This window comes from Muscardinus avellanarius, assembly GCF_963383645.1.
Source record: "Muscardinus avellanarius genome assembly, chromosome: 11".
Lineage (NCBI taxonomy): Eukaryota > Metazoa > Chordata > Mammalia > Rodentia > Gliridae > Muscardinus > Muscardinus avellanarius.
Genome location: NC_137797.1, coordinates 11102328 through 11127029, shown reverse-complemented (window position 1 = coordinate 11127029; position 24702 = coordinate 11102328). Strand labels below are relative to the sequence as shown.

The 24702-nt window shown below is 58.9% G+C and overlaps 1 protein-coding gene across 1 annotated transcript; it reads left to right on the top strand.

Annotated features, from left to right (window-relative positions):
* Positions 1 to 735: 735 nt before the first annotated feature.
* Positions 736 to 24265, top strand: TRIOBP (TRIO and F-actin binding protein; the record flags this gene model as incomplete). The annotated part of the gene is made up of 13 exons (XM_080706523.1): positions 736 to 987; positions 5359 to 5415; positions 7771 to 7839; positions 7927 to 8016; positions 8288 to 8397; positions 9895 to 10408; positions 10934 to 11044; positions 18720 to 18867; positions 21307 to 21409; positions 21842 to 22001; positions 22079 to 22192; positions 22951 to 23037; positions 24104 to 24265. Exons 1-13 carry the CDS (start codon positions 814 to 816, stop codon positions 24263 to 24265), a joined length of 1899 nt encoding a protein of 632 aa, XP_080562649.1. The 5' UTR covers positions 736 to 813.
* Positions 24266 to 24702: the final 437 nt, after the last annotated feature.

Below are 24702 nucleotides of genomic sequence, written 5' to 3'. Positions count from 1 at the left end.
TGCATGGATCAAAGCTTAATCCTTATTGAAACCAGATAATGTAAGAGCATTAGCCCCTTTCATCGAGGGTGAAACAGAGTACAGAGAAAGTACTTAAGCAAGTACCTTGCTTAAGGTAACACAGTTTGGAGAGTTTGGATGGGTAAGCTAATGAAACATTTAGCAACCAGTTCCCCTAAGGTCCTCTCTCATCTGCAGAACTCAGATGAGCTCCTACAGACAAAAAGCCTTTAATGACCTGCCAGATGCTCTGGGAACAGGAATGACAGGTGTACGCCCACACCCCAGAGCCCCAAACAAAGTTCTCTTCAGTTAGAAGAGACCTGCCTGTGCGGCGGGAGCACGGGGAAGGCTTTCGCCATCCCACAGCCCACTCTGTACGCAACTTATTTGCATCGTCTCTTATCTGTGACCTGGGCCAAGTGGACCCACTTCTCTGAGCCTCCGCTTTCGTTAGTAAAATGGGGCGGAGCCCTCCCTTTCGGGTCAGGAGGTAGCGGCGGCCCCGCTGAGTCGTTCGAGCGATGCTCGGCCCCGTCCCGGTCCAACCCAGGCTGGGAGCCCGGACCCAGCGCCGGCCGTGGCGGGGGCGACCAGGGCGGTCGCCGGACGGGGCCACCTGCACGCCGGCCCTTCCTTCCGCCCCGCGCGCCGCCGCCGCCCCGCCCCGCCCGCGCGAGGCCCCGCCCCCTCCAGGCCCGCGCGCCCATTGGTCCGCACGCGCCCCCGCCGCTGTTTGTCCCGCGTCCCCGCCGCCCATTGGCCCGCCCGGGTCCTCCCAGGAAGTTTGAAAAAAAAAAAAAAAAAAGTTTTATGGGCGGATGGAAGGGGCCGGGGCAGCGCCCGGGAAGGGCAGGGCTGGAGCTGCGGCGGCCGGCGGCCGAGAGGGGCGGCGGCGGTGGGGTCCCCGCGCCGCGGAGCCGGGCCCGAGCGCCCCTTCCTCCTTCCTGCCCGCTGCTCCCGCCGCCCCCGGGCGCCGCCATGACGGTGAGTGCCGCGCCGGCCGGGACCCCCGCCGCTCCCCGCAGCCCCCTCCTCACCCCGGGCGGCGGCGGCCCGAGGGCGGGCGGCCCGAGGCAGAGCCGCCTCCCCGCCGCACCCCTGCAGCCTAGGCGACCCCGAGGACGTGGGGCGCCGGTCCCCGCCGGCGCGCCTTCCCCACCTCCTCTCCAGCCCCCGGGGTGAAGGCCCGATCCCCGGGCCCGGACGGGTCGCGCCGACCCCGCCGGGAAGGCTGGCCGCGAGTGTGGGCGCTCCCGAGGCTGGTGGGGGGCAGCGGGCGCCGGCCGCCCACCCCACGGGCCCAGAGCCTTCCCGGGGCGTCGGAAGCTGCGGCCCCCGCCTTCTCCCCAGCCCGGGCGCGGGCGCCTTGGGTGGGGCGAGCCTGCGCGTGGGGGTCGGGGCTCCACGGTGGGGGCTACTCAAGCGGTGTGCCGTGATGATCCTATGTCACTGTCTCCCCATTTCACAGCCAGGCAAGCCGAGTCTTGGGAGGGGCGTTGGGGAGCTGCCCGAGGGTCACTCCGAGTGTAAAGAAAGAAGTAGCCTCTTTCCAGGCCACTTCTGGCCACCTGAACACGTTGTTCTGGAAGGCAGGGGTGGGGCTGCTTCCACTTTTGGCTAGAGCGCTGGGGAGGCTCCAGAGAGCTTGGTGGCCCTCCTGGCCGGAGGACGGCTGACGGCTGCGCTGGGTGTGTGTGTGTTTGTGTTAGTGTGCACAGGCGCGAGTGCGCCTTCTAGTGAGGGGAAGCCCGGTGAGGAGTGGGCTGGGCTCCTGGGGGCGTGGCCCGCGTGGGGCCGCTTCTGAGCGTGTGATGATGACCTGGCTGCTTTCTGGACTTCCTCAGCCTCCGCACATCCTGCCACCTCCCTGCTGGCCCTTCCTGTCGTCAGCTGCCTCCCCTCCCCCGGCAGAGGGCAGAGGGGTTCGTGGGGGGAGGAGCCCTGGGCCCGGGAAGGCCTGCCAGCCCGAGCTGGGTGCTTTGACCATACCATATTGATCCTGTGAGGTTGCTGGTACCCTCCCCATCAAACAGCTGAGGAAGCAGGTGTAGAGAGGTGGAGGAATGGCCGGGGCATGGTGATGCACTTGGTCCCTGGCTGGGCCAGAATTGGTATGCAGGTCTGTCCCAGTTTTCTTTCTAGGGAGAGATAAGAAATATATGCTGAGCCCGAGTTGGTCGAGGAAGGGTGAGGCTGCTGGGCGGTGTGTCTCCGAGTGGGTGGAGGAGGGACAGCACCCCCCTGCTGGCGGGAGCAGGGTTTCCTGAGGGAGATGGCCTGTGATTCTAGAACTTTGCTAGATGCAGCTGGACTGTAGAGCAGAGCCTTCAGAGGAGGGAGCGTGCTGGGTGAAGGCTGGTGGCGGGGATACCAGTAACAGAGAAGGGAAGGAGGGGGCCTCCAGATTGAGAAAAGCAATCTGAGCCAGGCTTGGCGCACGCTTATCATGGCAGTACTTGGGAGGCTGAGACAAGAGGGTTGCAGGTCTGAGGCCAGCCTAGGAGCATAGCTTGGAGGTAGAATGCCTCAGGGTTCAGGCTCCTGTACCAAAAAAAAAAAAAAAAAAAAAAAAAGGAGGCTTGGTCAGGGCAGTGTGGAGCCATGAAAGGCTTGGAGCAGAGGGAGGCCACAGTCATGTCAGCAGTTCTCGCTGGTTCATCCTGTCTGCCATTCAGAGCTGAGCGCTGGAGCTCCTCCTGTGCCTTCCTCACCCCCTCTTTCTCTGTCCCCACCCCTGGATTAGGACTCTGTACAGAGCAAGTGGTACAAGCGTGGGGGTGGAAACTAGTTGCTTAGAGGCTTCAGACAGCTGATCCTTTGGGGCTGGGCCTGAGTCGGGATCTTGCCTGAGCCCCCAGAAGCTTTGCCGAGGAGCCTCGTTCCCCATATGATGCCATCACTGGGCATCAAATTATCTATTTGTCCTCTTGTTCACTGTCTTTTTTTTTTTTTTTTTTTTTTTTGCGGTACTAGGGATGGGACTCAGGGGTGTTCTACCTCCAGCCCTATTTTTTTATTCTTTATTTTGAAACCGGGTCTCACTGAGTTGCATCGGGCCTCATAAGTAGCTGAGGCTGCCTGTGAACCAGAATCCTTCTGTCTCAGCCTCCCAAATGCTGGGATGACAAGCGTGCGCCACCACGCCTGGCTCACCATCTTTTCTAAGACCTACCAGGGCAGGGGCTAAAGCTCTTATTCACAGCTTATTTTCTGTCCTAGAACAGTGCCTGGTGCTTTAAAAAGGACTCCCGAGCCCTGCCCTGTACTGGGTTCCAGGGGGTGAGCAGCCCCCAGCAGGGTAAAGTGAGATGGCCGTGTAGCCAGGTGTTGAGGCATGAGGAGGGGACTTGCTTGGCCAGCAGAGGAAGAAGCCTGGTGTCCCCGCCGCGGCCACGGGCAGGTGTGGAGGGCTTGGGGTCCTGGCAGGCTGGGGCTGCGGGGTGATGTAAACTGTATAAGTAGACTGGCAGGCGGGGGGGGGGGCGGGCTGGAGGGGGAGTCGAGGTGTGTGTTCACCCAAGGCAGCTCTGCTTTGTGTGGGAGACTTCCCTGTGGGTTTTAAGTGGCACTGGGCCCCAGGGTGAATGCCCTGGCAGAGAGTGGCATGGTCCAGGGGGCAGGCGGGAGGAGGGCAGCCAGAGCCCGTGGCTGTTCCGGGAGGAAATCAGGAGCGTCCCGCGGGTGGGGAAGAGGTGGCCGGGCATCTCAGGAGAAGGGGGTTCTCAGGCCCTGGCTCCACTTTGGTGACCGCGGCCTAAGGTCACTGTGCTGGGTGCTGACGCAGCACGCCGTGCGTCTGTCCTGGCTCAGTCTGCGGCATGTTCAGTCTTCCTAGGAAGTTGGCGGGCGTGGAGGGCAAGACCCCTGATCATTTGCCACCTCGGGCAGCCAGGACTCTTCTTCCCAGGTGGCCCTCCGGGTCTGCCTGTCATTGAGCTGCGGATCCCCGGCTCGGCTTCCTGGAGCCTTAGGCTGACCTCCCAGCCTGACTGGCCATGTCACCTGCCTCAGCCCACCCAGGGCCAGCTCTCACGCCAGCCCCCTGAGCCCATCCCCTGAAGCTTGGCTCCTCAGGGCCCACTTGGGGTGGGGGACCCGCCCCCCAAACACTGCAGTTAGACAGGCGAGTGGGAGAGGTTCCCTGGGCAGTTTTTCCTGAGGCCCACCGTGACTGAGTCCCGTGCGGGGGACACGAGTCTGAGGGGAAGGAGCCAGGTGGTCACAGGCCTTCAGTCTTGGCTTGGGACCACACTGGGCAGCCTCGTCACAGGCGGGTGACCGGGCAGGCAGCAGAGAGAGCAGAGAGAACGAAAACAGCCTCAGGGGCTCGGAGGTTGGAGCGGAGCCTGTCTCCTCCTCCAGCAAGTATGAAAGGTGAGGTTCCCCGACTGCGGCCACAGCCTGCTCTGAGGTCCAGGCCGCTGGCCCAGCCCTCTTTCTGAGGATGAGCTCTCTGAGGACGGGCTGGAAGAGATAGCCAGGCTAGGTGGCTCTGGTTTCCAGCTGTCGCCGCCCACCCCTGCCACCAGACACCTTGGCCTGGTAAGGCTGTGATGTAGGTGCTGATAGGTGGGCTCAGAGCCATGGCAACAGGTGGCCGCCTCCCCCTGCCTGCCCTGCGAGCCTCCCTGCCAGAGGGGCCAAGGCCTAGACGAGAGGGCCCGGTCGGCAGAGAGGGTCTTGTGCCCTCCAGATGGGCATGCTTGGGAAAAGGCCAGGATGAGCAGTGCCTTCATGCAGGGTCTGGCGGAGGTCTCTACCCTGCAGCCCCGCTTGGAACATGCTGCAGCTGGGAGCCCCGAGGCCCCGGCTCCGTGCCCCCCAGGGCAGCACCTGGCAGGTAGGGCTCACCAGGCTGAGGTGCTGTGGACTTAGCAAGAGACCTAGGGGACCTGAGGGTTTCCCACTTGGGGTTGGCTCCACCCGGCAGGGTCTCTGGGAGACAAGGAGAGGGCAGGGCGAGCATGGGAGATGAGGTGCGGGTGAACCTGGGCCTTGGCAGAGAGGAACCAACGGCTCTCCCAGCCGGCTGCCCTGCGCTGTTCTCTGAGCTCACCAGAGGTCATGTTATGGGCAAAGTCCCCTCTGGGGTGAGGAAGGCTGACAGGAGAGACCTGAACATCTGTGGAAAATGTGTCAGCCACCGGCCCACTCCCTGGCCCTCAGGGATGCCGGGTGTTGGGAAAGCCTGCTTGGATCTGGAGGTGGGGGTGCCCAGATCCCAAGGCCTCTCTGCTGGCTTCCCAGGGCCCAGCCTTGCAGGAGCTGGGGCAGGAGGGCTGCAGCACCTTGCACCCCCCAGCCCTGGGTGGGGTTCCTGCCAGGCCTGACCCGTTCCCTCCTCACCTCCCACAGCCCGATCTGCTCAACTTCAAGAAAGGATGGATGTCGATCTTGGACGAGCCTGGAGAGGTAGGCTGAAGCAGTGGGAAGAGGCTTGCTCCGGAGCGTCCCTGGCTCGTCCAGCCCCCTAGAGACCCTGGGGGTCAGAGGGAAAACCCTGTCCAGTGGAAAAGAGGGCCTGGGCCATGGGGATAGGAGGGACCAAGGCCACTAGTCATCTGCCTCCCAAGCGTCTACAGTGTGTGAGTCTCTGGGTGGAGCCTGCTGGCCCCTTCCACCCCGCACCCCACCCCTGCTGTCAACCTGAGGGCCTGTGGTGGGCTTCAGGAGATCATCTGGCCCGATGCATGTAGATTCCCGGAGCCTCGGCTATGAGCCTCAGAGGTCTCACCAACCAGGGCCCTCGCAGCCATGTGTTTGATGTGAGCACCATGGGTCATGAGCAGAGGATCAAGTCACAGAGATCAGACATGTAAAGGGCCCCCTGCAGCCCCTGGTACCTGCTAGGGGTTCAGCTACCGCCAGCTCTCTTCTCTGCTTGCAGCCAGAGGGGACAGTGGCCGTTTCCCCAGCTCTGCCCTGCCTCCGCTGGCTGGGGCCTGAGAGCTGGAACTGGCTCGCTGCCCACCCGGCCTGGGAGGGGACGGCTCCCACCCCTGGCCTGCATGCGCTTGTGGCTCGGGTCTGCATGCAGTCCGCACGCCGGGCAGGGCCAGGAGCCAAAGGGAATCTCATTGTGTTTCCTGCCCACAGCCTTCCGTCCCCACTGCCTGCCCGCCGTCCCCTGGTGGCTGCTGTCCAGACTCACACAAGGCCTGGCGCCCTGCCAGTGACCCCTTCCTGGCTTCCCCACCCAGGGTCCCCGAGGGCAGAGGGATTATGGGCTCCACCCAGAACTGGCTGTTACTCATCCTCTTTCACAGGGTTTTGGAATGTCCGCGCTGGAAGGGCCCTGGGACTGGAGCCAGCCCAGCCCCTCAATGCACAGACAGGAGACAGGCCCCCGAGGGTGCCAAGCCCTTCCAGGCCTGGCAGCGCCTTTGGCAGCCCAGGCCTAGAACTCAGGCGCCTGAGGTCCACGGGGCTCCATCCAGCTCTTGTCTCAGACATAGAGCAGGCCTGGAAGGGCCAAGGAGGCCATTTGCCAGAGAACCTGCCTCATTTTATTCTTAATTTTGAGACATAATCTCACTAAGATGCAGAGAGCCTCACTAATTAGCTGAGGCTGGCTGGGAACCTCTGATCCTCCTGTCTCAGCCTTCCAAGTACTGGGATTATTAGCGTGCGCCACCACGCCCAGCTAAACCTGCCTCGTTTTGCAGAGAGGAGGTCGAGGTTCTGAGTAATAACTCCGTCCACTCAGGGAGGGCAGGATGGTTCTGAGCAGCTGGCCTCTTGGAACCATCCCAACAACCTGGTGTCTGTCCCTGTGCCCAAGGCCGGGAGACACCTAAGGGGACTGCTCACCTCACTGGAAAGCTCAGAGCAGTGAGACAGTTACATCAAGGCACACAGCTGGCACCCACATGGTCACACCCCAGGCCCTTGGATACTAAAACCCTGTTTCTCAGGGAGGGAGGCAGCAAGTGGGGAAAGAAGTAGGAAGCACCATCCGTGCTTCAAAACGTACTGTGTCCCCGAGGAAAGGAGACGCCTTGAAACAGCAAACAAACAGGGCCTGGTGAGGCGGGCGCCTGGGGGGGCCAGGATTGGGTAACACACACTGGCTGCGGGAGCAGGCAGACCTCGCCTGGCGTTCCAGCAGAGTGACCAGCCCCGAGCTGTCAGTGTCCTGCCCCCTTTTCTGCGTGTCTTGCCAACCTAACTTCAGTTAGATCAGAGAAGCGCTAAGGAAGATGCCCAAATCATAAATACACAGGCGAGTGTGTTCTCACGTGCTAAGTGTGGGGTAACCAGGGCACGGGGCAAGAAACAGACCAAGCCCAGTGCTGTCGCCTGCCTGGACCTCCTTCCAGTTCTCTCTGGGGCATCCTTGCCCTGGACCACTGTCATGTAAGCCAGGGAGGGTATATGGGAGAAGTCTTGCAAAGTTTAGGCCCCACTCACGCCCTGACTTGCCAGGCAAGTGACCTTACACGGGTCAAGCCCCTCCCTGATCTGCACTGGGAGGAGGTGCTTCTGGAGCCCTGGAGATCTTCAGGAGGGTTCTGGGAGCACGAGCCAATCAGAGGAAGGCTCCAGGAAGGCCAGGGAGGAGTGGGGACGGAGGAGAAGCAGACCCACCTCACAGGTGCCACCCCTGAGGCCCCGGAGGACATGGAGAGCCCGGCTTCTGATCTGGCTTTTTGACCAGCTGCTTCTCTAGCCCAGCAGGGCAGAAGAGCTGGCTGACCGTCAGCAGAGTCGTGCTCGCGGGCCCCTTCATCCCACCTCCCCCTCACTCACCACCACCTCCCTTCACAGTGGAAGAAGCATTGGTTTGTGCTGACAGATTCCAGCCTCAAATACTACAGAGACTCCACCGCCGAGGAGGTGAGGCAGCGGGTGGACCCTTGGAGGGGCTGGGTCGTCAGCGGGGTGCCAGGGCCCACGTGAACCATGGTGGGCCCTCTGCTGCAGGCAGATGAGCTGGACGGCGAGATCGACCTGCACTCCTGCACGGACGTCACGGAATACGCGGTGCAGCGCAACTATGGCTTCCAGATCCACGTGAGGCTGCAGCGGCTGGGGCGTGGCAGAGGGGCTGGGCCCCGAGGATGTGTTGGCGGGGAATGTGGCTCGTCTTTTGCCCAGAGACCCTGTCCTCGGGCTCTGGTGCCCCGTGACCTATCTGGGGGAACTTGGAGCCAGGTAGTGAGGAGGTGGTTTGTGCCCTCCGTCAGCTCTGCGCTTAAGGTGTTAAGACACCTTCCTGGGGTCCACAGTGAGGAGGGAGCATGGGGCTGGCCACATGGCAACCTACTGTGGTGTGGACTTGCAGACCAAGGACGCTGTATATACCTTGTCGGCCATGACCTCGGGCATCCGGCGGAACTGGATCGAGGCTCTGAGGAAGACTGTGCGCCCAACTTCAGCCCCAGATGTCACCAAGTATGTTCTGGGCTGGGTGGATGCTTATCCCCAAGTGGGGTTCTGGGCGCTCACCTGACAGCTCTGAGCTATACCATCCAGGCCTCGGTTTCCCTAGCAATAAAATGGGGAGAGGGCAGTGAGCATTGTCGGCATTTAGCCAGAATTATCCTGGGGATTTGAGGCTGACCTGCTGTCCCTTCATGTCCCCCCACATCCTGAAAGACTAGGAGGGGACCTTGGCTCCTTGGAGAAGATTCCTGTGCATCAAAGGCCCCTGTGAGGTGGCCTTTGTGTCTCTGAGCTGTGGGGGCCATGCATAAGCCTGTGTTGGAGACAGTTTGGATGTTTGGCTTCTGTGCAGAAGCCAGACCACCAGGGGAGAAGTCGAAGCCCTCTGGGGGGCTGGGGCTTGTGGCTGCAGGAACAGAGCATGGTTCTGAGGGGGCTGACCGGGATCCCCAGGCCCGGTCACTGGCTGAGGGGGCTGACCGGCATCCCCGGGCCTGGTCACTGGCTGACTGCTCACTCTCCAGCGGGGAGCGTCTGAGTCACAGTTCCCTCGTCTGCCACATTGAATATGGGATATGGTGTCTGCATATGTGGGCGGTGTGCCCAGAGCCCTTCACACACCGAATACTGTGTAGTTGGGCTTTTGTTTAACGAATAGGCTCATCTGCTTTAACAAAGGAATCCCAGACACAGTGGCTTAAGTGAGGTAGATGTTTATTTCCTAAATCAACCCAAAGGTGTGGAGTCAGGCAGCTCTGGTGGCAGCTCTGCAGCCTCAGTGCGTGGCTTGGCCGCCGGATCAGAAGCAGCACTGAGCTCTCGTGGATTCTGGTGCCAGGCGAGGATCACTAGCCATGTGCTGTGTGTGTGTGTGTTGGGATTGAACCCAGAGGCATTCTACCTCCAAGCTACAGCCCAATTTTTTTATTTCTTTGGAAACGGTCTCACTAAGTTGCCACGCGTCTCACATGGCCACACGTCACTGCAGAGAGGCTGAGAAGTGTAGGCTTCCAGCTGGGTGATCGCAGACCCAACTCTGCTGTGGAATAGAACGGCCAGTTACTCAGTCTCAGTAACTTGTGCTCTGGGCACCCAGCTGTCCCTGCCCCCACTCCTTCAGCAGTGGCTGCAGACACCCCATTCCACTGTGATCCTCCCGAGCCCTGGCCTTGTCTGATATATTTTTATTATACGTTTGGTGACGGCCTGCTCAGCACTCTCCCAGGATTCCTGGTCGCTCCAGGCACATCCACTCACAAGCCCTTATGTCGTGCTGTCCCCGAGTCAGATGAGGTCCCTGAGCCTCCTGTGGCCAGTGGTGGGACTGGGATGTCCCCAGGGTCTTTTAAAGTTGAAGCTTGAGCGCTGGTCGCTGGGCTGGGCTGCTGGCTTCCCTGGGGCTGCATCCAGCCCCGGCGTAGGGCCTGGCACGCGGGTGGCCCTGCGAGGTGCTCCCGCGGACTGAGTGGGCGAGGCCCCCCTGACGTGGCTCTGCCGGTGCCCTAGGCTCTCGGACTGCAACAAGGAGAACACGCTGCACGGTTACGGCCCCCCGAAGGGCTCCCTGAAGCCTGTGGAGCAGCGGGCGGGCTCCGAGGTCATCGGCCGGGGCGGCCCTCGGAAGGCGGACGGGCCTCGGCAGTCCCTGGACTATGTGGAGCTGTCCCCGCTCACTCAGGGCTCCCCGCAGCGGGCCCGCGCCCCTGACCGCCCCGCCAAGCAGGAGGAGCTGGAGCGGGACCTGGCCCAGCGCTCCGAGGAGCGGCGCAAGTGGTTTGAGGCCACGGACAGCAGGGCCCCCGAATCGCCCGCTGGCGAGGGCCCGCGCCGGGGCCTGGGCGCTCCCCTGACCGAGGACCAGCAGAGCCGGCTCAGCGAGGAGATCGAGAAGAAGTGGCAGGAGCTGGAGAAGCTTCCCCTGCGGGAGAACAAGCGGGTGCCACTCACCGCCCTGCTCAACCGAAGCCATGGCGAGCGCCGGGGACCCTCGAGTGAGAGCCACGAGGCCCTGGAGAAGGAGGTGGGCCCCCCAGCACCAGCCTCTGGCGTTTGTCTTGCATACTTAAAGTGATGGGGAGCTCACCCTGATAGGATTCACTGTCTGGTATCTCAGGCTCCTTGGGAAGGGAAACTTTCTTCCCTGGACCGTGGTGTTTATTTTGTTTTGTTTCTTCCTTCTTCTGCCCTTGATAACCACAGAGAGGGGCAGAGAAGTAAAGGCCGTATGCTAGGCTTGTCAGGCCTGCGTGCCTTCACTGACTCACCCAGCGCCCGGCACTCCCATGATCCCATAGGGTAGGCCTCGTCACACTGCTAACGGTGGGGAAACCGAGGCTCGAAGATGTTTCCCTTCCCTCCTCCACACTGCTGACCATCTGTGTTGCGCGTGCTGCCCAAACCCTGTCCAGGCTTCTCTGGGCCGACACTCTCCCCCGGTGTTGACCTGGCCAAGCAGGAAACAGCCAGAGTGTCCCCCTTGCCCACTCCTCCCTGCCCCCACCCCTCCCAGCTCCTGGGCCCCACTGACCTGGTCTCCTCCCCTCAGGTCCAGTCTCTCCGAGCCCAGCTGGAGGCGTGGCGTCTCCGAGGGGAGGCCCCTCAGAATGCACCCCGATCCCAGGAGGACGGCCACATTCCCCCAGGCTACATCTCCCAGGTATGGCTGCGAGCTGTTTTGTGGGGTTGGGGCAGGTTCCCGCTTGCTGTGTTATCAGAGAACAGGTAATGTTGTGGGAGCCCCCGCCCGTGTGCTGGGGCCCGTGTGCTGGGGCCCGTGTGCTGGGGCCCGTGCGCGGCGCGTGACGTGCTTCACCTCGCTCAATCTCCCCCACAGCTGGTGGGCGTGGTCACCGTGCCCATTTTACAGACAAGGCCACTGAGCTCTGAGAGGTTAGCTGACTTGCCCGCCGAGGCCGCCCGGCCTGCAGGTGTCAGAGGTGGGATTTGAGCCTGGGTCCGGCTGACGGCAGAGCCTGTGTGTGAGTCCCCGTGTGACACTCTAGACTTGGACCTCTTCCCCTGTGTCCCCTGGGGACGTGGGGAGCTGGTGGCCCTGGGAGTCACTCCCTAAACACAGGGAAAGCCTGCCCATGCCTGCCAAGGAGGACGAGCTAGCCTTCAGGCCTCTGGGAGCTGCCATCTGCCTAGGACAGCGGTTCTCAACTGGGGTGATTGTGACCCCGGGAACAGTTGGTTATGTCTGGAAACACTTTTTGTTGTCACAGCTGGGCACCTAGCTCTCCAGAAAAATCGTGTGTGTATGTGTGTGTATACACATTCATTATAAATTTTGTCAATATAAAGGATGTTTAGTATACAATTTATAAATAAAAAATATGTAATGCTTTTTATCATGAATTCCATATACCAAATGGATTTTTCTCAGGGTATTCTTGGTGACTCTTTCATGCTCTTGTCTCCATAGCTAATTAACAAATACATGTAGTTCCGATGTATGGATTGGTTGACACTTTTGTTTATGCTAATGAATAAGTTGAGAAGACGTATAATGAAATTTGGTCAATGTTGTGAGTAACTTCTTTCCTTAATGGTTTTTTCTATTAAGAATACTTGAGAATATTCTATTCAGAATATTTTTGCTTTTTTCTTTTTGGTTGTGTGCAGTGTTTGATTCTAGATATGATACGCTTTGACGTTTAATCTACAGTCTTAGCATTTTCTCATCTCTTGCTTAGGTCTAGACAATCCATAAGGCAGTAATGAAGCCCTGATTCATAGCATTTACCAATTTCCATGGTGTGAACACTCCCACCACAGCTGATGTCAGGCCCCCAGGCCGGTCCCCCGAGGGAGGGGTTGGGAAGAGAACGCACCTGTTAGAACACAGGCGGGAAGAACCTCAGGAGAACGCATGTAATAATAAAATGCAGGGAAGGAATTAGGGAGGGGTGCCTTTTTAGTAGCTATTACCTTTGCCTTTATTGTAATTAATTGTCAAGTATATAACTTTTATTTTATTTTATTTTATTTATTTATTTATTTTTTGGTGGTACTGGGGTTCCTGGAAACCCTTCAACCCCCAGGCCACACTCCCAGACCTATTTTATATTTTTATTTGGAAACAGGGTCTCCTAAGCCGGCGCACGCGGCTGGCTTCACACCTGCGCGATCCTGTCTCCGCCTCTCAAGCACGGGAATGACAAGCGTGCCCACCACGCCCGGCTATAAGTTTTATTTTTGAAAATGGCCTTGCTTAGCTTCCTCGTCAGAATTCCTAAAAAACATGAGTCAGCTGTCTGCAGTTAGGACACCACTGTCTCAAGGAGAGAGAAAGCTGGGGTCCCAGGCCCTGGGAGTGGGCCGCTCTAGAAGTCTCCAGGGGCAGGGGAGGTCACATGAGGGGCTTTGGGAGGCCGCCTGGGGCAGTGCTGAGGGCGGCCGGGGCGGAGGCCATGGGTGCCTGGTGTGTGGCCTCGGAGGACAGCATCTGCAGTGGCACAGGCATGTGGGGAAGGTGATCCAGGAGCGCAGGGGCTCGGGATCCGTGGGGCGGGCAGGGGAGTGGGTGGCAGGGTGCCTGGGGGCGGGGCATCTGGCACTTGGTGGCTGGGTCCTGGCAGGGTGGAGGGGAGCCTGCTAGGCTGAGTGGAGGAGGAGGGAGAGCTGGGGCTTGGGGGAAGGCCTGGGCTTAGGGAGGGGAAGAGGGGGGCCGTGTCGTCAGAGCCCGCCATGGCCCGGCCCTCTCCAGGCAGACTGGGCCACACCACAGCCTGGCCGCCTGGGAGCCTCAGAGGCCCTGCCCAGCACTTCAGCTCCTCACGAGCCTGGGAAGGCCGGGGCGGACCCTCTCTGGGTGGGTCCTTCCACCTGGAAGCCCAGCAGCTCTGTTCGTTTTGCTATTAGAACCTGCTTTAGATTCCATTTGGAAGAACTGGGTGTGGGGATGCGTGTTTGTAATCCCAGTACTGGAGGCTGAGACAGGAAGATCGCAGGTTCTCAGCCAGCCTCAGTAAGTTAGTGAGGCCCTTGGCAACTTAGTGAGACCCTGTTTCAAAATAAAAGAATAAAACTGGACCGGGGGTGTAGCTCAGAGATAGAATGTCCCTGGGTTCCATCCCCAGTACCACACACACACAGATTCCATTTGGAAGAGGTTTCTGCTGCTAAAATGAAGTTTGAAAGAGCACTGCTCACTTTACAGGTAGGGAAACTGAGACCCAGAGAAGCGTGTGACCTGTGAGCTGTAGGCAGCTGTGGAATTCAGGCTTCCTGCTCCCCAGGTGCCCAATGGGGCTCCAGAGGCTGTCAGCTCTTCATCCTGCGAGGCCGAGATGGGCAAGGGGCGCAGGTGTAGGTGGGGGGTGGGAGGTGGAGTCAGGCGGTAGCTAGCCCAAGACTGGGGCAGAGGGCATCAGAGAAAGGGAGCCAATGTGTGTCCCCCTGAGGCACAGGAGAGGTGACGGCAAGGGTGGGTTCCCCAGCCCGGTGCCGCAGGCTGGGTGGGAGCCCCTCCTGTGGGTGGGCTTCCGGGCCTAAGGTAGTGGGGACACTGGCATTCCTCCATCCACCTGGCTGCCCTCAGGTACAGCCAGTATCAGGACCCCGCAGGCCACTCGGGAAGGTAGGTGGAGGCAGCACTGGGCCTTCTTGAAGCCCTCCTCGTGGGCTGGTTCGCACCCCGCCTTCACCTCGGCTCCCTATCACCTGCTGCACTGCCTGTCTGCTCTGGCCCTTTAAGAGCGCAGGCCTCACCACCCTGTTGCTGGGCTCATCATGGGCGCTGGCTGACCTGGCACTGCTGCACTGTGGCTGTTCTGCCCAGGGGGCCTCGGAGTTGGTCTGATGGCGCCTGTGTGGCTGAGGCTGAAGCTCAGAGAGGGCGAGGCTTGTTCAAATTCGCTCCACAAAGCTGGGCGTGGCGGCCCATGCTTGTAATCCCAGCATAACGGAGGCTGAGATAGGAGGATAGAGGCCCTCTGCAACTCAGTGAGACCCTGTTTTAAAATAGAGTAGAAAATAAGGCCGGGTGTAACTTGGAGGTAGAATGCCCCCCGGGTTCCATCCCCAGTACAGGGGGAACACTCTTTCCGGGCCCAGGCTGTGGGGCTCTAAAGACATCCCCTCTCTCCCACCCAGCACACCGGGACCCAGGAGTCCTTTGCCGCCCAGAAGCCCTGGCGAGGGCCTGGTGTGGCCGCGGGAGAGGGGGAGTGGCGCCCTGTTGGTGGGAGGGTCAATGCCTTTTCTGGTCCTCTGGGCCCCAGTTTCTTCCCTGGCTCTTCCCCTTCCCTCTCTAATGACCTTAAGCTTATTATTATTATTTGTACTGGGAATTGGACCCAGGGTATTCTTTTTTTTTTTTTTTTTTTTTTTGGTGGTACTGGGGTTCCTGGAAGCCCTTCTACCTCCGGGCTACACTCCCAGACCTGTTTTTACATTTTTATTTGGAAACAGGGTCTCCTAAGCCAGCGCACGCGGCTGGCTTCGAACCTGCGCGATCCTCCTGTCTCAGCCTCCCAAGCGTGGGGATTACAAGCGTGCGCCACCACGCCCGGCTGACCCAGGGTATTCTACCTCCAAGCCATCCCCAGCCCCTTTTATTTTTATTTTACTGAAGGGCCTCACTAAGTTGCCGAAGGCCTTGCTGAGTGGCTGTAGCTGGCCTGGAACCTGCACTTCTCCTGTTTCTGCCCCCAAATATTGGGGTTATAGGCATGTGCTACTGCGGCCAGCATTTTTTATTATTGTCATAATTATATATGAAATACATTTCATAGTACTTAGGAGTTTATTTTTTTGTTTGTTTTTTTGGTGGTACTGGGGTTTCTGGAAGCCCTTCTACCTCCGGGCTACACTCCCAGACCCATTTTTACATTTTTATTTGGAAACAGGGTCTCCTAAACCAGCGCACGTGGCTGGCTTCAAACCTGCACGATCCTCCTGTCTCTGCCTCCCAGGCCCGGGGATCACAAGCCTGCGCCACCACGCCCGGCTTACTTGGGAGGTTGAGACAGGATCAGAAGTTCAAGGCCAGCCTTCTAGGCTTTCAGCAACCTAGTGAGACCTTGTTTCCGAGTAAGAAATAAAATTTGTCCAGGGATGTAGCTTGGACGTAGAATGCCTCTACGTCCTCTGATTTAATTCCCAGTACAAAAAAAATAATACATATATATAATTTCAGCCAGGAATAGTAGTGCACACCTGTAAATCCCAGTATTTGCGAGGCTGAGAAAAGGCTGGTGGTATAGCTCAGTGGTAAAATCCCCTGGGTTTAATCCCCAGTACCACACACACGCACACACACGCACGCACACACGCACACACACACACACGCGCGCGCGCATTCCTTGGGAGGTGGAAACAGGAAGGTTGCAGATGTGAGGACAGTCTCAGCAACAGCAATACTCTCAGCAACTTAACAAGACCCTGTTTCAAAACAAAACCCCTACAAGGGCTGAGGTGTCGCCTGTAGGTGGATTCAGCCTCAGTACCACACACACCAAGACAGAAACACATACACATTTCCAAAAATAATCAGGCAACGTTCTGGGGATGTGCCTCTGTGGTGGTAGGGCACTTGCCAGTATGGGTGAGGCCCTGCGTTTGATCCCCAGCACCACAAAAATAATAGTAGTAATTCAGACAAATCAAAAGGTTAGAAATAAGCTGCGCACCACGGCACACGCCTGTGATCCCAGCCTGGGAGGCTGAAGCAGGAAGATTGCAAGTTTGAGGCCAGTAACTTAGCAAGACCCTGCCTCAAAATAAAGAGGGCTGAGGGTGTAGTTCAGTGGTCAAGCGGCCTTGGGTTCGATGCCTAGGAACTGCAAATATCCAAGGTTGGAAACGAACACGTGCCTGCTCCCGGCCCCACGCACCTCAGGGACCACGCTGCACGGCTGCTTTGCCTCTTGTGGCCGCGATAACGCGTACTGCAAACAGCTGCCAAGTCACACAGGTGGGCGGCTGGGCCGAGTCAGCTAAGGCGGAGGTGTCGGGCTGCACTCCCTCTGCAGGCCCTGGGAAGGATCCGATTCCCTGCCTTCTCAGCCTCTGGTGGCTGCCCTAGCTCACCGCCCCTCCCTGCCCCTCCCTGCATCTTCAGAGTGCAGAGGGGAGTCAGTCCTAGTAATTCCTGTCGCCCGCTACCCTTTCCTGCCCACACCTCTGGAGAGAGAGAGAGAGAGAGAGAGAGAGAGAGAGAGAGAGAGAGAGAGAGAGAGTGTGTGTGTGTGTGTGTGTGTGTGTGTGAATGGAACCCAGGGGCATTCTACCTCCAAGCTACAATCCCAGCTCTATTTTTTATTCTTTATTTGGAAACGGTCTCACTAAGTTGCAGAGGGCCTCACTAAGTAGCTGAGGCTGGCCGTGAACCACGATCCTCCGGTCTCAGCCTCCCTAGTGCTGGATCACAAGTGTGCGCCACCATGCCTGGCTCACCTCTTTGTTTTTTGTTTGTTTGTTTGTTTGTTTTGTTTTGTTTTTTGGTGGTACTGGGGGTGGAACCCAGGGGCTTTCCACCTCTGGGCTATACTCCCAGCCCTTTTTTAATATTTTATTTGGAAACAGGGTCTCACTAAGTTGCTGAGAGCCTCACTAAATAGCTGAGGCCATTTGACCCAGCAGATAGTCTAATCTCCCTTAAGGTCAGCTGACTAACACCCTTAGTAACCTCCTCAGCCTTAATTCCTGTGCGACTTGGCATAGTCGTGGGTCCCAGGGAGCAGGACATGGACACCTCGGGGGGCTGTTTTTTGCCCCCACAATTCCTCCCATGCCCTTTTCTGTTTGTGCATGCACACGCTTGGATATAGTGCTCCCTGTTTTGCACGCATTAGTGGGAGCGCACTGTGCGCATCGTCAGAGCCGGCTGTCACCAGCCTCCGTGACGCTTCCCACAGCAGCCACGTGGGCATCTCTGCCTTGTTTTGTGTTGTTTTGTGATAATGGGGACTGAACCTGGAGGCATTCTACCTCCAAGCTACAACCCCAGACTGGTTTTATTTCTTATTTAGAAATGGTCTCGCCGGGCATGGTGGCGCACGCTTGTAATCCCCGCGCTTGGGAGGCAGAGACAGGAGGATCGCGCAGGTTCGAAGCCAGCCTCGCGCGTTGGCTTAGGAGACCCTGTTTCCAAATAAAAATGTAAAAAAAAAATAGGTCTGGGAGTGTAGCCCGGAGATAGAAGGGCTTCCAGGAACCCCAGTACCACCAAAAAAAAAAAAGAAATGGTCTCACTAAGTTGTAGAGGGCCTCACTAAAGAGCTGGGGCTGGCTTTGAACCCACGATCTTCCTGTCTCAGCCTCCTGTATCCTGGGATTACAGGACTGCCCACCACACCCTGCTCATCTCTGGTTTTTGTTGTTGGTGGTGTTGGTGATTTTTTTTGGTGGTACTGGGGGTGGATCCCAGAGGCTTTCCTTCTCCGGGCTATACTCCCAGCCCTATTTTATATTTTATTTGGAAACAGAGTCTCACTAAGTTGCTGGGAGCCTCACTAAGTAGCTGAGGCTGGCTTCGAACCTGTGCGATCCTCCTGTCTCAGCCTCCCAAGCGCGGGGATCACAAGCGTGCGCCACCACGCCCAGCTCAGCCTCTTTTTTTTAACAGCTGCCTGGGGTCTTCTGTACGGCTCCATCTCATCACTTATTTAAGAGTTCCCCTGTTGGGCATTTGTTTCCAGGTCCCACCTGTCACCAGCCTTGTGGGGAGTGCCCTCAGCCCTGAGTCTTTGCACACGTGACTTCCTGTGGGCTCATCCCTGGGTGTGACAGCTGGGCCAAGGGCTAGTGCTGAGCTACTCCATGCCTCCTGACTGCGCTGCCAGCAGCCTTAGCAGTCAATTAAACACCTTCCCACTGTGTCTACGAAGCCCTGGTTTTGTAGTTACTCATTTGAGTGCGTTTTCTAAGAACCTACCTTGTGTCATGTCCCAGCCCAGACCCCAGGACTCAGCTGGGTCAGATGGTTCCTGTCTTCAGGGTGTTATGGTCCGGCAGAAGCAGAACCTCTGGGGAAGGGGGAGGGAGATGGAGGGAGGGAGGCAGGGCCGCCTGGGGACGAGTTAGGAGAGACTTTTAACTGGGTTGCAGCAAAGTGAATTACACAGAGTGGACTGGGCATTTCAGGCGGTGGGAATACATGAACTAGAGCCCAGAGGTGTGGACATCTCAGAACTCTGAGGATGCCTGGCAGGGAGGGGGCCACAGGGCCAGCTGTGGGCGCAGGCACTTGGCCCTGCAGGGTGGGGAGCCCTGGAGGCTTTGAAGCAGGCGGGCGGTGGGTGAGGAGGTGCTGGGGCCCAGCAGGCCCGCCCCTGAGGCTGCTGCCCTGGAGGGCCAGCCTGTGACCGCAGGCTTCTGGCCCGCAGGAGGCTTGTGAGCGCAGCCTGGCAGAGATGGAGTCTTCGCACCAGCAGGTAATGGAGCAGCTGCAGCGGCACCATGAGCGGGAGCTGCAGCGTCTGCAGCAGGAGAAGGAGTGGCTGCTGGCCGAGGAGACGGCGGCCACCGCGGCAGGTAGGAGCAGGCGGGCACGTGGGGGACCCCGGCCGCCCCAGCCTCACACTGAGGCTCCTGACTGGACTGGGGAGGCCTTTATCAGAGGTAGGGAGCAGGGCATGGTAATGCACACTTGTAATCCAGTCCTTTGGAGGCTGAGACTAGAGGACTGAGGTTTAAGGCCAGCCTTAGCAACTTAGTGAGATTCTGTTTCAGAATAAAAAGGGTTGGGGATGTAGCTGGGAGGTGGAACACCCCTGAGTTCAGTCCCTAGACCCCATCAAAAAAAAGATAAGAAAGCCGGGCGTGGTGGTGCACCCTCGTAATCCCTACACTTGGGAGGTGGAGACAGGAGGATCGCACAGGTTCGAAGCTAGCTGCGCTGGCTTAAGAGACCCTGTTTCCAAAATAAAAAGTATAAAATAGGTCTGGGAGTGTAGCCCGGAGGTAGAAGGGTTTCCAGGAACCCCAGTACCACCACACACACAAAAAAAGGATAAGAGGTCAGGCCTGGTGCATGGTACCAGCAGGGATGCTGCTTCAAAAGGGGAAATCAAGTCAATGATTCACACACACACACACACACACACACACACACACACACACCATGGGTTTTAAGTCCTCTCCCATAGAGGACAGCACTCCTCTCTCTTAGAGGTCTGTAGCTCTTGGGGTATCCACCTCAAGCCCCACTTTGCCCTCCTGCTGGGAGACCAGCCACAAGCTCTATAGGGTACCATCTCCCGGGCACCGGGGCCTGGCCTGGAGAGCCCGTGAGAAGGTGTGTACACTGACAAAGCTGGCTGCGTCCTGCTTCGAGCCCTGCGCATTCTGTAGGAGTGCCCCCCCGTCACAGCACATCCCAGGCACCCCTGAGGCTCTACAGAATAAGTCACACGAGCCGACTTGGGACCTGCGGGTGCTGGGCAGGTGCTTGGGGTCCCTCATGCCCGTCGTAGGCCAGTGTGCTTGCATTTCAGGGAGACCACCCTGTGCAGCAGCACCACATGTTAGTATCCCCAGGCCCAGCAGGGTCCAGACATCACCATGCCTCCCAGCACTACGTTTTATTTGTTTGTTTTGTGGGTTGGGAACCCAGGGGCATTCGACCTCTGAGCTGCCCATTTTTTATTCTTTTTTATTCTTTTTTTTTTTTTTTTTGATGGTACTGGGGTTCCTGGAAGCCCTTCTACCTCCGGGCTACACTCCCAGACCTATTTTTACATTTTTATTTGGAAACAGGGTCTCCTAAGCCAGCATGCGCGGCTGGCTTCGAACCTGCACAATCCTCCTGTCTCTGCCTCCCAAGCACGGGGATTACAAGCGTGCACCACCACGCCCGGAGTAATTTTTTATTCTTTATTTTGAGACAGGGTCTCACTGAATTGTGAAGGGCCTCACTAAGTAGCTGAGGCTGTCTGTGAACCGCGATCCTCCCGGTCTCAGCCTCCCGAATGCTGGGATTACAAGCATGCGCCACCGCGCCCGGCTCAGCACTACGGTTTGTGCAGTGTGTACTAACAAAGACATAAATAGCCTCATGTCCTTCATGACGGGGATCGCCACCAAAAGATTGATGAGAAACTTTCGGTGTTCAGAGATTTTGGATGTTGGAATTGGGGATAGCAGCACAGGTGAGGACATGTGTAATCCACCCAGCACTCCTGTATGCTGTGAAAAACCACTTGGTCCTTGTGAGCTCAGGTCTGGGAAATAGAGCCGGTGGGAGCTGGTGTTGGGGCATTTGCCCCATGCCAGGCTTTGTTCTAAGCGTTCTGCACACATCTAGTAACCCCAGGAGGGCTGTTGCTATTATTGCCCCATCTACCAGGTGATGGTCTCAGGACCCAGGAGTTAAGTCACCTGCACAAAGCCCCATAGGTTTGTGCTGACTGCCAAGCCCAAGCTGTGGACCGCTCAGCTGGGCAAGGCAGATGGGCCTGTCCGTCAGCCCTACAGGGATGGTGCGCTGTGTGGGGTCTGACCCAGAAGTCACTAACAACAGGAGGTACGGGTGCTTAGACATGGATGGATCTCTCCAGGAGGTCCAGCAGACAGGATTATCTATCCTCCCATGACAGGCTCAGAAAGGTTGTCACTCAGGCCTGGCGTGGTGGTGCACGCTTGTAATCTCAGCACTTAGGAGGCTGAGACAGGAGGAGCGCAGTTTGTGGACAGCCCTCAGTTACTTAGGCCCTTCGCAACTCAGTGAGGCCCTGTTTAAAAATAAAGAATAAAAAATGGGACTGGGGGTGCAGCTCAGAGGTAGAATGCCCCTGGGCTCCATCCCCACTACCACGAAAAGAAAAAGGTGGTCACTCGGTTCAGGACAGCCTGGACTCTGCACACGGCTCCCTTGTCCTGTCCCGACAGGACAGGTGGAGGATCAGCGGAGCTAGAAGTCGGTGAAGCCAACCTTTCTTCACCATCTCCTCTGCCTCTCTGCCTTGCTTCTAGCCATTGAAGCCATGAAGAAGGCCTACCAGGAAGAGCTGAGCCGGGAGCTGAGCAAAACACGGAGCCTCCAGCAGGGCCCGGATGGCCTCCGGAAGCAACACCAGTACGATGACAACTGGGCCCTGGGGTCTGTGGGCTGCATCTGCCTCTGAGCCCAGGCCCGGCTGCCCACCTGGTGGTCATGAGCTGGGACGCGCAGGCCTCGTGGCTGAGGACACAGCAGGTTGCCCCTAGCTGAGATTCCCACCCCAGGCCAGTGCTTGATAGACAGTGCTTCAGGCACCTGTTCTCAGGGGCCTCCACCCCCCACTTCCTTAGTGTCCTCTAGAGCTAGAGTGCAGTGCCGCTCTTGACCGGTAGGTGTCTCTCCCTGCCGCGGAGCACAGTTCTGGAATGTTGGGGGCTTTTAGAGAGGGCCCCCACCCCACCATCTCTGCAGCCCAGAGAGGCCGGCGCCGAGGGCTGACGCACCACTAGGGAGGGGGCCCAGGAGTCCTGGCAACGGCAGGGGGCCCATGTGCGTCCCTCTGGGCAGGCTGGACGTGGAGGCGCTGAAGCGGGAGCTGCAGGTGCTGTCGGAGCAGTACTCGCAGAAGTGCCTGGAGATCGGGACGCTGACGCGGCAGGCCGAGGAGCGGGAGCACACGCTGCGGCGCTGCCAGCAAGAGGGCCAGGAGCTGCTGCGCCACAACCAGGTGGGCCTGGCCCGGGCGGGTGGGCAGGCGGCAGGGGGCGGGCCGGCACCCTTGCCCTGACCAGCCCGCCCTCGCAGGAGCTGCATTCCCGCCTGTCCGAGGAGATTGACCGGCTGCGCAGCTTCATCGCCTCGCAGGGCACGGGCAACGGCTGCGGGCGCGGCAGCAAGCGGAGCACCTGCGAGCTGGAGGTGGGCGTCCTCCCCGGGACACCCCGTCTCCAGGGGCCCCAACCAGGAGAGGCCCGCGCGGCTGGGCCAGAACCCCGCCAGGCATCCGGTGGCTAGAGTGGGCTCTGCGGATGCTGTCACCCGCTGGGCACGTCGGTACTGGTCACTCCAGCTCTGGGAGCCCCAGTGGCTCATCTGTAAAATGGGCTCGCACCTCCCTTATGGGAGGAGCTGGAGTGAGGCCGTGTGTGTTTGAGTCCAGAACCACCCTAGTATTTTATTTATTATTTATAGGTTCCCCTCTGTGCATAGAACTTCTGTAAAACCTTCTTCTCCCTTATCTAATCTTGCCACCGTCCCCTGAGTTAAAATCTGTGACTGTTCCTGATGGACAGACGAGGAACAGATGCAGGGAGGCCAGGTACCTTCCCGAAGGGCGGCGGCTCGGCGGTGCTGGCTTTAAACCAGGGCTCCGGCCCTCGAGCCTCCCGGTCCTGCCTCAGCCTGTGTCCCCCTCGGTGAGGAGGGCTAGCGGATAGCCTGCCTGGGTTGCATGGCTCTGGCTGACAGTAGGGCCACCAGGGCTTCCTCTGTGCCTCCTCGTCCCCAGTAAAGGGTCCACTGCTGTGTTGTGCTGCAGCAGAGTCACCGAAAACCCTACGCAGAGGTGCAGAGGGAGTGTGAGGTAGGGGGCGGACACGAGTCACTCAGGCTGCGTTCAGGGGCCGAGGCGGGAGCCCTGGGCTCTGGCCCTGGGTCATCCTGGCCTCCGTCCCCAGGTGCTGCTGAGGGTGAAGGAGAATGAGCTTCAGTACCTGAAGAAGGAGGTTCAATGTCTCCGCGACGAGCTCCAGACAATGCAAAAGGTAGGTGTGGGTGGGGCCGGGCCAGGCGGCAGGCCTGGCTCTGGAGCCCCCACCCCCAGCCGGGAGCTCGGCGCCGTGCCAGGCCGCCTCTTGTCCTTCCTTCCTGGCTGTCCTGGTGCCTTGTGGAGGTGTCATTATCACCACTTACAGATAGACAGGGAAACCGAGGCTAAGAAAGGGGACAAAACTTGCCCAAACCTATGCTTGCCTTATTATCAGCATTTTATTTACATACTATCGTTGAGCCCCTACTATGTGCCAGGTCCTGCCATGCTGGGTGGGTGCTCTGGATACAGCTGGAAACAGAACAGACCAAAATGCCTGCCGGGAGGGAGCGTGCATTCAGTGAGGAACAGGTGCCTTGTAGGGGCTGGGGCTGGTTAGGGCTGGGTCTGAGGCGTGGCCTGCCTGCCCCTGGGGACGGGCAGGCATGTCCGGGTTCTGTGTTGTGAGCAGCTCTGTGCTCACTGCACCTGCGGAGCCGGCCCAGGCGGTGCAGTGGTGCACGCCTGTGTTCCTAGGACTTGGGAACTAGAAAGGAGGTCACAGGCTGTGGCCAGCCTGCAACACTTGGCAAGACCCTGTTTCAAAATTTTAAATGAGCCAGGCGTGGTGGCGCACGCTGGTAATCCCAGCATTCCGGAGGCTGAGACCGGAGGATCGCGGTTCGCGGACAGCCTCAGCTACTTAGTGAGGCCCTCTGCAACTCAGTGAGACCCTGTTTCAAAATAAAGAATAAAAAATAGGGTAGGGGGTGTAGCTTGGAGGTCAAATGCCTCTGGGTTTCATCCCCAGACCCGCAAAAACAAAGAAAAAAAGAACTGGCAGTACAGCTCAGAGGTAGAGTGTTTCTGGGCTCAATACCTAGCACCGAGAAAAAGGAAGAAGAGCAGGCCCAGCGCCAGGCAGGCCAGCCGCTTCCCCTGCCGCACGCCCGCGGGCCCGAAGCTTCGCCTCCCGCAGCCGCAGCCTCGGCACTCATGGGCACTCACGGGCGGGGGCCGCAGAGCCTGGCACATAGGGAGCCCAGGGCCTCAGGCCCTCACAGCCCCTCGCTGCCCCCCAGGACAAGCGCTTCACTTCGGGGAAGTACCAGGACGTGTACGTGGAGCTGAACCACATCAAGACGCGGTCGGAGCGGGAGATCGAGCAGCTGAAGGAACACCTGCGCCTCGCCATGGCCGCCCTGCAGGAGAAGGAGGCCGTGAGCAACAGCCTGGCTGAGTAGAGGTGGGCACCGCGGCCTCCTCTCCTGGCCTCCACTTCCAGCCGTGTGGGGTTGCTGGGGATCGTGACGCACAGGCCACAGGTGCCCTGTCAACACTAGAGAGCGTTTCTGCAGTGCCGCGCGCACTGCCCGACTGTCCACCCCTCGGGCTGGCGGTGACCGGCGTGGCGTCCACCTCTAGACCGTGCACCCCTCCCGGCGAGCGTCAGTGATCAGACCACACCCGTCCGGCTTATCCTTTCCCAGCACCATGTCGGCCTGGAACGTCCTCTATCTAATAAGTCCTTGTGATTTCCTGAGGCCACCTGTGGGGCCGGGCCATTTGCAGAGGCCTGGAGTTGCAGCCCTGTTGGCCCCAGGCCAAGACTCCCCCTCAGCGCCCACTTGTCTTCCAGGTCCACGTGGCCCAGCGCAGCCCAAGGGACCAGCTGCCCGCC